General features: G+C 44.8%; 1 protein-coding gene across 4 annotated transcripts in view; it reads left to right on the top strand.

Moving 5' to 3' along the window:
* Positions 1 to 12,356, top strand: part of LOC111081204 (tyrosine-protein phosphatase non-receptor type 9) — a 30,495-nt gene that overhangs the window by 14,583 nt on the left and 3,556 nt on the right. For 3 of the 4 annotated variants that reach the window (XM_022377199.2, XM_022377206.2, XM_022377215.2), the window contains exons 2-3: positions 22 to 477; positions 557 to 787. In XM_022377199.2, coding sequence (XP_022232891.2) covers positions 22 to 477; positions 557 to 787 — 687 coding nt within the window. Of the gene's footprint in view, positions 1 to 21; positions 478 to 556; positions 788 to 6,382; positions 6,437 to 12,356 lie in introns of those variants that run through there. The other variant, XM_022377222.2, reaches the window with a different exon arrangement.

The raw sequence follows: 12,356 nt of genomic DNA, 5'->3' as shown, positions 1-12,356 counted from the left end.
ATTTCTCTTCTCTTTTTTTAGGCTGTGAAACAATTCATAGATCTCTGCAACAATCTTGGTGCCACAACAGCAGCAGCAGCAGCAGCAACAGGGACATTGACATCATCCACATCCACACTATCAGCAGCCTCTGCTTCTGCCTCTGCCTCTGCCTCCTCCACAGCCTCCGCCAGCAGCACACATATATTGTCGGGATCTGCCGCCCCATTGGCCTTTACAGTGCCACCCACAGAAGCTGCCACAGCTGGAGCGATAGCCGGAGGAGATGGACCATCGCTAGCGCCCACCATAGCCAGGCGACACATTTCACACACAACAGCCGTCAAGTTTTTATACGCCCGTAAATTCGATATACCACGAGCCGTGTCGCTCTACGAACAGCATGAGCAGATCCGCCAGAAGGAGTATCTATACAACATCGATCCGGATGTGGAGCCACTGCGCTCCGAGCTGCAAACTGGGAAATTTACAATCCTCGTAAGGGTCCAATCAATTCAAACTCCATGAGTGTTTCCCACTTAACTTAACTTTTTCTAATGTTTCCCATTGCCAACAGCCCGCTCGGACATCCAGTGGAGCGGCGATTGCCCTGTTCACCGCCAATCGACACAGTCCATTGAGCGTGGGGCATACGACGACGCTGCAGGGGATTGTCTACCAACTGGACAGCGCCCTGCAGGACACGGAAACGCAGCGTGCGGGACTGGTGTTCATCTACGACATGAGCGGCTCCAAGTATTCACATTTTGACTACGACCTCTCCCAGAAGATACTCACCCTGCTAAAGGTGAGTCGGATATGGAATTCAATGCGCTCTCTAGCGGAAGGGATTTAGGAATGGATGCGTCATGGGATATGGGATATGGCATATGGGACTCAGAATGCGAATCTTCCCAGGAGCTTAGTTGATTCCCTTGTAAAACAGAAACTACAGATTGACGGATCTATTGATTCCATCACTCTTATCTCTCATAGCAGAGATCTATGAGAAATCGTCCTTGAACAACTCTGCTCTGAGTGTTTCAGTTTAAATTTAAGTATTCAGGGTACACAGCTGCCATCAAAAGTCAGGCTTTTTCTTGCGTAGTATACGTGCAATCAATGTCAGCTTAGAAGAATCCTCTGGACTGCCAGTCGAAGGTGGAGTTGGTAGAGTGTGTGCCCCATTTCCGGCCTAGTCGCGTGTGTCGTCGACTCCACTCCAATCTGAGCTTGCCCCTAAAAGTCACGGAGCCGTGGCTCCCTGGCAATTACGAATATTAAAACATGATGTTGTCTCCTCTATTAATATTTCCCATATGCTGCTGGCAGCTATTTTGTCGCAGCTTTTGTGTCTATGTGTTGTACACATCATCTACCTACCAGTACGTTGTGCGGCATGGGGCATGTATCTGCGTATCTGTGCCACGGGGATGGGCTCTGTGGGATATGGGCTGGGCGGATTCATTCTCCTATCAAACAAAATGGTTGGGAAATGTCTTCAAGCTGAAATTGTTTCTGTTTCGTTTCGTTGGCTTTTCATGTCATGCGTCAAATTTTCTTCATTTTCTTGCATTTGTGGGGGGTACGATTAGATGGAGAAGAAGTGGAACGGGGAGGGACTACAGTTAGACCAGGGCTTGGAAACAATGTACATATTTATTACATATGTACATACATAGATACATACATATGTATGCAAATTATTCTGCTAAATCGTCTCTTGCTTAACAGTGCTGTGTTAGCTTCTTAAGATCATTTCTGTTAGCCAACAGCCATAGCCTTCTGTTAGCTAACAGTGTGAGCTCTTCTGCTGCTCTGCTCTGTTAACCGTTCTCAACATGGAATGTTACCGTCTGTTCCTCTGCTACGGTTAACATGGCAATGTTACTTTACACTCCCCATCCCTGCTCTGCTGCCAGAGGCTTACATTTTGCTGTAAGCTTAGTGTTGCCATCGATGCCGGTCGAGAGCCAGCTTTTGGTTCCCATAGTAACGAATGACTCGGAAATCCTTCGCCGCGAACAACACCCACACACACACCCACATGCATATTTCTGAGAGAGAGAGCGAGAGATTAGGAGCGAATCACTCACTCGCAGCGTCACAGCAGCAGAGCAGCATCAACCGGGCGGTGCGTGGGCGTTGATGTCTCTCTGTGTCGGCGACGGTTGCGGCGGCGGCGGCGGCGGCGTCTCTTCCCACGCAAGAGCTGGGAGATGGCAACAACAACAAAAACAACATGAAAGCTCAAATTACTCTACCCTTAGTCAGAGTAAGACGCAATTTTGATTGGGGACAACCTGCCCGTAGTCTGTCTGCCCCCATTTCCCCTTACCCTTACCCCGTACCCTATCTTCTCCGAGCCTGCCCCCTACCCGCTTGCCATCCGCTTATTTGCATGCAGTGTCGGCAGAAAAAACAACAACAGGTAGCTGTTATCGCTCTTGTTGCTGGCAGCTTTGTGGATACTCTACCCATGCGGCTCAGGGAATAACGATTTTGTGACTGAATTGCCATTGAGAAAAAAATATTTTTATTTGGAAATATATTTCTGTATTTTTGTATACCAAAGCGACCCATAAGAAAGGTAGTATGGTATCAAAAGCGACGGAGCCTCGGGCGAATGGTCTTTCCTTTCTTGTTGTTTTCCATCTCATTGATGCTGGCTGGCTGGATGGGCCCCCCGCTAAGCCGAAGCACACTTTCCATGATCTTTGTTTGCTTGCTTCTGTTTACTTTGCAATTGCGTTTTATTTTTGCCCCGTCCAGTGTACCGTACCGTTGCTGCTGGAGATCATAAATAAGAGGAGTACGGGTGTAGTGGTACGTGGGGAGGGGGAAGGATGAGAGAGCAGACATTGCCGGTCGGCCGGTCGGCTGGCTGCGGGGGCAGAGCTTGCCTTGCTGTTGTTACTCCTCCATTGACCCGAAGGAAGGCCTTCAAAAAAAAAGGTATATAAGCATACCTCTACATACATACTGGTATAATCTACCCACATACTCGTGCATGTAAATAGCATGTATTTATTCCATATATATTCCGCAGTACGAAATCAAAACGCACATAAAATAAAGTTAACAATGAAAATGATTTGCGTGGGCGCTCTCTCTCATTCACTCATTCTCTCCCTGTCTCTGTCTCTCTTGGTCTCATTTTCTATTGAAACGCAAATGGAACACAGCACAGCTGTGGGAAGGTATATTAAATAGCAGGTGAGGCAGAGTCGCTTCAATGTGTGGCCAGAGAGCCGATTACGTTTACCTTCACATTTCACACATGTACATACGTTACCTTTTGGCCATAGCATCGACGTGTGTGAAAGAAAGAGAGAGAGAGAGGGAGAGAGCATAAGCCAACATACGAGAGTGTGTGTAGGTGTTCGTTCTCTTTGGCACGCGTGTGCGCTGGTGTTTGCTGCTGAGCGAGGTGAGACAGCGATGGGTGGAGAAGGTAGGCCGGAAAAGATAAATAGCGGTTAATCTGCCTCTGTCTCTCTGGGCACAGGGTGCCTCAGGGTCTCAGGGTGCTGCGTATGCGCAATTTCCAATAACATCACGCATACGCAACATTTTGCGGCTTGGATGGAAATGAAATCCATGAAAAGATCAGATCAGATCAGATCGTCGAAAGCGTACATAAATACATTTAATCTCACACACACACACACACACACAGTGGTGTGCGTCATATGGCCTACGCTTTTTCACTCTCACTTTTTAGTCAATGGAAAGAGGGAGAGGAAGCCAGCCAGCCAGCGAGCGTGCAAGTGAGCGTGCCAAAGCTCGCTCCGCTCTCACTTGCTGCCACTCACTCTCCCACACCACACTCTTCGTGCGCTCGCTCTCCTGCTCTTTCCGCCGTGTGTGCTTGACGGCGCTACGTGAATAACGTCGCTTGTGGCTATCTTTTGCCTGATTAACTAATTCAGTTGACGTGTTCTAGTCGTCGTTTATAGATTGTATCCGAAAGTCCACACTCCACCACAGCAGCAGCAGACCAGACCAGACCAGCAACAGAGAAGAAATACAGAGAGAGAGAGCGAGCGCGAGGAGATCAACAAGAAGAAGTAGACGGAGACGAACAGAAACAAAAAGAAGCGGAACATGTGCGTGTGTTGAATTTATTGTTGTGTAAAAGCATTTTCCAATATGGAAAAACCATTTCCGATACGCGATACGAAACGAGCGCGTGTGTAAAATATTTCGAATAATAATAATAATAAATAGTGCTTTTATTTCACTTGTGCGATGTGCTATGTGCGATGTGGGGATGTTCTGGGATGTTTCTGCTTGCACTTGGCCCACAAAACACTTGACCAAAAACTTGATTGACAGATGGGATAGACACTCTTTTTGAGATATTTATAGTACCAACAGAGAGACAGAGAGCAAGAAGGAGAAAGACAGAGAGAGAGAGAGAGGAATTTCATTCATTCAATCACTCAAACTGGCTTATGTACGATTTGTGTGTTATTTTTACAACGTGCTTTTATTCTTTTTGTTGTTTTCTGCCAGTGCCTCCCGTTTGTGCCTCGACATTGACGTAAATGTTGAGCATTTATTTCTACATTTCTCTCTCTCCCTCTCCCTCTGTCTCTATCTACATATATGTGTGTGCAAATGCAAATTCGATCAAGAAACAACGGAATTGTATGTGTCTGCCCCCCAACACCTCCACTATTTGGACACGAACGCGAATCAATTACATTTCGAATTTCCGCATTACAACAGAACTGTTATTTGACCATTTGGTGGCAACCCTAAACCAAGTTCCACCCCATTCATTCTGGGGTTCCATTCCATTCTGGTTCTGATTGGAAATCATTTAATATTGGTTTTCAAGCAAACAAAGAAGACCCTGTAATTATTTTAGTCGTTTTTATTGGAGAGCCCTGGCAACCCTGGTGCAGTGTTTTCTCTGGGGGTAACGGTAAAGTACGAGTAACCGAATTTCGAAAACAGCTGTTGGCTTTTCGTTTCAAAATGAGAAATTCTGGCAATGTTTTTTTGATTACTGAGGGGCCGTATGGTAACACCCCTGTGTCACAGACAGCGATGGCAACCCTGGCAGCGAGCAACCACCACCCACTCGACAACAACAGCAGCAGCAGCTGCAGCGACAACAGAGACACATGCAACCTTGCAGCAGGCAGGCACAACGAACAACCCTCACAGTATGACCAGTAGCAGTATTCTCTCGCTTTCTCGGGCCAGCAGTGGCAGGCAGGCAGGCAGGCAGCAACCCTATGACTCTCTCTGTTGGCTCGTGCCGTCAGACACAGAGAGAGAGAGAGAAAGAGAGATGGGAATGGCGATGGGGAGGGAGAGGGAGAGAGTGACCGAGGTGGTGGCGGAGAGCGCGTGCGCCGAGAACGCAGAGCCGTAAATACAAAAAAAAAAAAAGCGAAAAAGCGAAAACGAAACGAAAAAAAATAAAGGCAGCCGCCGAAGCAGCAGTCAGACGTAGTTCAGCTTTCCACGACGAGACGACGCGCGAGACGAACCGATATTAATATTCATATTCATGCAATATTCAATAACTATTCAGAAACAGCAACTATTCGCATATTCAAAAAGGGGCACGCGGCACTCGTAATATATAATTGTAAAATAAACCGCCCCCCCCCCGACAGACCAAAAACCTCATCGAATTTTTTCCAAGTGCAAAAACGGAACATAGTGACTGCCAAAAGAAAACCCACACACACACTCGCTAGCGTTACCTTTCTGTGTGTGTGTGTGTGTGTGTGTGTGTGTCTGTGTCGGTGTGTGTATCCACAGAAACCAAAATTTTGGTTTTTAGTTTGTTGAATGTTTTGACAGCAGCACCAAAATAAAAAGATACAATACCCAGAGATCCACGTCGTCGGGGAAGTGAGAAAAGTATCTACAAGTGCAGGTCCGCCTGGCCATAAGCGAAAACCCCCCGAAACGAAATTGAGAGAAAATAAGTTTAAAATTTTGTTTTGTTTTTTTCTTACCCCTCCCCCTCCTTGCTGGGTCACCGTATCCGTCTACGTGTCCGTGTCCTTTCCGGGCGGCGTGTCTGTGTGCCACAGAGCAGAGGATGTGGCTGGTGCATCTCTGCCTGCCTCTCATTGTGTAATGTGACAGGCAATCGTTGAAAAAACAACAACAACAACAAAAAGTGCACAAAAACAAAAACACAACAACAACCAAAAACAAAAAAGTTATGTAAAATAAAATTGTTCAATTGAAAGTGCAACCAAAAAAAAAAAACCAAAAGAGAAAAATTAGCATTTAATTGTGCGAAGCAGACACCCAGCAGCGGCAGATCCCATGCCCCCCATGCCGGCCCTGCTACCCCCCCACCAATCCTCCCTCGAAACTATATACTATTACCATATAAATCTGAATAATTAGAAGAGAGAGCAACAATAACAACAACAACAACAATAACTCACTAAGCGGCCACAACGTAAGCTCCACTCAGGTACTACATATTTAATTGATAATTGAATATAAATATGAGATATACCCATACCAGATATAAAACTAAATATATATAGATTCGTACACGAGTCGCCCCCTCATTACTGCTATTTTTCTTTTCTCTCTCTCTCTCTCTCTCTTTCTTTTGTTTAGTTGTTTTTTGTTTTTTTTTGTCTTTGGTTTTTCAAGGTATTTGTCGAGAAACATTTAAATATAATTTGGGTTTTGTTGTTGTCTGTTTGTCTTGCTTTTTTTGTGTGTTTTTTATGATTCATTAGCTTTCGAAATGTATTCAGTGATTCATTGGATTCACTGGATCCACGGATTTACACTTCCAGCAATTGATCATAGAATCGCGCACTAAAATTTGACACCCCACACACACTCTCCTGCCTTTGGTTATTAATCAATAGTTAAGGTGTTTCGCTTGTCAATTAGCCAGGATGATTTCGGGGGTAGAACTCTCCTAATAAGTAGGTCAACTAATTGGGTGACTGTGGCTGCGGGTGCCTGTGGCTGCAGTATGCAAATTGTAGAGGAATCTACTTACAACACTGGGATTTGAAAAGTAATGAAAGGCAGAACTACTAGGAACAGGAAGAGGGGCAGAAGTGGTTCAAGTTGGAGCTTCTTGCAGGCTAAAACACATCCTAACTGACCGAGTGGCACTGCTGCATGACGTGCGGAGACAGGAGACGGGAGAAAGGTACGGAAAGTAACCACTACTTGGGCTCTCTTCTGTTCTGTTTTCTTCTGTTCCGTTCTATGCTGTCGATGTTTGATGTTGGCAGCAGGTGATGTGCTGGTGGGACTTTTTTCTTTTCTGGGTTTTTTTTGTTGTTTGCCTTTGGCTCAAAGAAAGCTGTCAGCCACAGAAGAAAAAGAACAACCACAGCAACATCAAAACAGCAAGGAGGAGGAGAAGCACAATATAGAAGGTAGAAGGATAGGGCAGAGAAGTAAAGCCAATCAAACACAGTTGGTTTGACTCAATGGCACGTACATTTCACGTTTTATTTTGTATTTGTTGCTCTTTACCTTTTGTTTTTTTTTTTTGCTGTTTTGTTTTTTTGCTGTTTTGGTTCTTACTTATTTTTTGTGATTTATGTCCATCATTCTCCTCTATCGTATCGTTTCGTATTGTATCTATAAATATATGTAGATGTAGATGTACAGTGCGTTTCAGAATTCTAAGAGAGAAGTCTGCTGCCACATGCAGCATTTAATAGTGTCAGACAGAAAGCGTGCACCTCTTTATCGAAGTGAATGATTATTTATCGTTTGTGGAGTGATCGCATGTGATCGATCTGCCGATATCGATTCTCCTTTCTTAATGGAAGGAAGCTATCGTGCAGTTATCTTCTACTTTGATGTGTTATATGTAGCTACAAGGGGCCTAGCGTTGAGTCTAACCGATTGAGGATGGACTGAGGAAAGTTCAAACAGAATTTCGATGTCATGGGAAAGGACCAAACCCCAAAAGGAAATCATAAATAATATTCGAATGCAGGAATGAAGGACACGCATCCCCCCACACGCCCAAACACACACACATTTTCCACAATCCACAGTAAAGTGGAAAAGGTGAAATCAATATTTGATGGCTTTGGATCGAGAAGGAAGTGGAGGCGGAGGTCGGGGGATACGGGGCATAAGCCATGCTAATTGGAGAGCTCTTTACATCGATTGAGTGACACACGACACACATACAACATTCATGCCACATGCCACATGCCACACTCAACGCAAATGGCAACCTATGCCAAAAAGCTAATCAATTGGAAATCCCTTAGGGAGCCACTGCCCTGCCCTGCCCTGCCCTGCCCTGCCCCACCACTTGGTGCTAGCTTGGTGTATCTTTTCGATTTATTGTTTGAATGGAAATCTTACGAGTTTTACGAGTATTAAAAATTGTGTCTTGGATACCGTCTACCATGCAACATACATACGTGTATTTGCATTTCCCTATTGGAAACATTGATGACTGGATATGACCAAAAAGTTTTTTTTTTGCTTCTTTCGCTTCATTCATTATTCCTTCTTCTTTGTCTCCCTCTCTCTCTCTCTCTCTCGCTCTCCCTTTGTCTGTCTCTGTCTTTGTCTGTGTGTGTGTTTTGTTTCAATGCGTGCCGCTATCGCCTTTTTTGGTCAAACGTCGAACGACGACAAATTCGTTTCATGCCCAAAGCCGGCGACAAAGCTTGAAAAACCAAAAATGAAAAACAAAAAAAAAAAAAAAAGCATTACCTATTTTGGGCCAATGGCTAATTTTACATACATACATACATATATTCTATTTGTATTTATTTATTTATTATTTATGTGCCACCCCTACACTCTGCCCCAGTGTAGGGGGAACAAAAAGGGGTCTGGGTTTCCTTTTCCTATTCCTAGAAATCTCTTCTCCTAATTGGTTTGGCATTTGTATTTCTCTTGAATATTACCTAATCCTCTTATTTGTGGCGCCTCGTGCCAGTGTCGCCACCACCTCCACCTCCACCTGCCCTGCCCTGCCCTGACCCCTTTTCCATTCAATAATACTCCTCCGAACACTTGACGCAAAGATTCAAACGAAAAGCAATCAAAATGTAATCACATCGTTTTGTATCGTTTGTAATTAAGACGCCCCCTCTAACGATTGTTGGGAGTGCTCTTGACATTTGTTGCAGTTCGTGGAAGAGTTTTATGTTGCAGTTTTTCATTGGAAAATTAGCGAAATAGAAATATTAAGTCTCTGGCTCTGGCATGGCGTGATATTTTCTCTGAAATATAGAAAATGGCATTTCAATTTTAGCTGCAATAGGATTTCCAGGAATCACAGCATAGAAATAGAAATAGCAATAGCAATAGCAATGGCAATAGCAGAGATTGCGTAGTATCCAAAGTTTGCATTTCATGGGAATATTGCATATTGCAGATACATTCTATGTTCTGGGGAAACACACAGCCAGCAGCCAGCTCCACCCGCCACCCGCCACCCACCAACACTCCACCTCACTCCATTCTGTGGGTGTGTGGGTGTGGGTGTGGATTTTCCTTTGAGACCAGCACTTTGGGGAAGTAAAGCTGCCTGGCATTCAGTGGCACCTATTTTTAGCACAGCCTTTTTTTTAGCCATTTGCATCCTGTTTTCAGTCTCATCCACAGCATCCCATTCCATCCCACGCACACACACACACACACACACACACACACACACACACATCTTACCCAAAGGCAAGGCAAAGGATTTGGGGGTTGGGTTGGGTCTGCTTAAATGAATGAGAGGCATGCCCAGGCACGTTACTCTGCCCACTCGAGGAATCCATCCTCAAGGACTCCTGCTGGAGTTTCTTTTAGCAGATCAGAGCAAAAACCGACGCGACTTTTGAATCAACTTTTCCGCACACCCACAGACAAAGACTTTGACCCTCAAGGCAAAGACACACACACACACACACGGCAGACAGCAACGGTATGTGTGGGAGCGTTGTATCGTGCCACCTGTGCCACCGTTCCTGTGATTGTTCCTGTTGCCATGTGGCCTGGACATTTGTCAATTCAATTTCTATAAATACACGATACCATATAAACACATACATATGTATATCCATGGCAGGAGGAGGACTCTGATTGTTGGGGCAATATTATTGTCTCCGTCCAATCGCAGCGGACGTACTCGCACATATTCGTATCTGTATCTCTGTATCTGTATCTCTGACAGTCAGCCCAGTCCTCCTCCCTCCTCCATCGTCCTGAATTCAATTATAAATGAATGTGTGGGACAGCCATACAGATAGCCGGCCCTAGAGGTCGCATAACCGGAGGTGGAATAGGGGCGAATGTTGGTTGGGGATTGGGATGACCCTGAAATGTTGTCAGGAATAAAATTCGATTTTTGCAACAGTCAGTCTGGAATAGTCAGCAAAGAAAGGAAGGAGGAGGGAGCACACAGAAGCAAAACTTAAAGAAGTTTGCCACAGGGAGAGTTTTGAGTGTGTCGACCAATTAGAGGGAGAGTCCAATTATCACATTTTCCACATATAAATCCGAGTAGCCCCTGCAGTATGTTGCTTCTGTCGCACTCTCTGGTTGGTTTATTTTTTTGGTCTGCTTGTCGCTTATTGGTTTTCGGTTACAGGCAGCAAATGCAACATCCGTGGTGTGGCAGGGGCAGTTTTAAACTAAATTATGACTCATAGTTCCCTGTGGCACTTAAACAGCAACTCCATTCAGTCATTCATTTCCTTTCATGTCCAATATTTCTTTCAAAAACCACTTTTGGGGCCAGAGCCTTCCCACTGGCTGAAGGATGCCGTCTCCTCCTGCATCACAGCATTCAGGAATGGAGTATGGTGATGTTCTTGGTTATGCAAATTGGAAACCCAAGAAGGGAGAATGCCAGCAGTACATATAACGAATGCCCGAACGAATTCATTCAGAGCGCGAATGCATTTTGTTCACTGCAATGGAATGAAATGGAATGCCATTGCTACGCCATTGCCTACTTTCAAGCGCCACCTTTAAGGGCAAACAAGTGCCTGCCCGCTGACACGGCCCGGCACGGCCCGGCCCATCCCCTGTATGCTACCCACAGGTGGGGCAAGACCAAGTGAAAGTATACACAAAAAGGAAAGCCCTGGTCGGTGGGGTGCCAGGGGGCAGCCATAAAGCATCGAAAAGTAACAAAAGAAATCCCGTAAATGTGTGTGCATGTGTTTGGATGTGCTTGTGTGTGTGTGTGCCTGCACTTTTCCGATGCATCCGATTCGAATGCCACCCATCTGGTATTTTTATTTGTAGTAAATAGTATTTTGAAGGTCATATTCTACTATCAGTCTAGTATTATTCTAGCAAGCTAAATGCTTTATTTTTCCGTATGTCTAGTATTTTGTGGTATTATTTCTAGTAATTTCTGGTATTATTTCTAGTACTGTTCTAGGTTTATTTAGAGAGAGAGAGATACCGCAATAGAGAACTGCCCCTTACCTTCCGTTGAATTTACCTTGGAATCCAACGACATCGTCGTAGAAGATGCCTTAATGGAAAAATGCTGGCAATTAGAGCTATAACGGGAATTTATTGAGCCATAGAGAGAGAGCGGGGGAGAGGGGGAGAGCAAGAGAGACGGCGACAAAGTGCCAGTATTGTAAAATGCTTTTTAGTAGAAAAGCTGCAACCCGCCAACAAACGACCAAAACGATGGAGAACTTTAATTAAATTTTCCCATGAACATGAAATTGTTTTCCACGAACACTAAAAAACAGACACGTACACACACACACACACACACACACTCTTTCCCCTTCCTACTTTTGTTTGCGTGGGTTTTTTTGTTTGTTTTTATTTTTTATTTTTATTGTGATTTTGCGTTTAATTAAAGTGCCCACAAATGCACGCCAGCACTAGAAGTATTGCAGGAGATACAGTATCAGTATTATGCAGGTCATGCAGATATGTACATTTGTGCATCCCTTCGACATATCAGACCCCTAGCAAAGTTTTCTATCCAGGAAATATACGAGAATTGGAGGATAATCTAAGGATATCCTGAATGTTTCTGAATATGTTTTTACCCACATATTTATAAAATTAAAGAACTGCAGAACCATCATCTATGTACGTATCTTAAGGCTTCGTTCCGTTTCCCTCTAAAGAGTCTAAATGCAGGGCGTTTGCCTCTTGTTGATTTTGGCTTTGCCCTGATTTTCCTCTGCGCCCTTTCCCCCTCTTCATACCCTAAACAAATCTGCAACGATGGGGCACTGGGCCGCTGACCTTAATCTGGCTGGTTGGCTGGTTGGTTGGCTGCGGCTGTGGCTGCCCTGTGCTGCACTGTGGACTCTGCCTTTGGGCGGAGGGGAGGTGGGGGTGCGGGCTGCCAATAAACCAAATGATGATGACACGGATACACAGAAAATGCAAACAAACAGACAGACAGA

This window comes from Drosophila obscura, unplaced genomic scaffold (genome assembly GCF_018151105.1).
Source record: "Drosophila obscura isolate BZ-5 IFL unplaced genomic scaffold, ASM1815110v1 contig_73, whole genome shotgun sequence".
NCBI classification, from domain to species: Eukaryota; Metazoa; Arthropoda; class Insecta; order Diptera; family Drosophilidae; genus Drosophila; species Drosophila obscura.
Note: the sequence above shows the minus strand (reverse complement) of the source record. Positions and strands in the feature narration are given on the sequence as shown.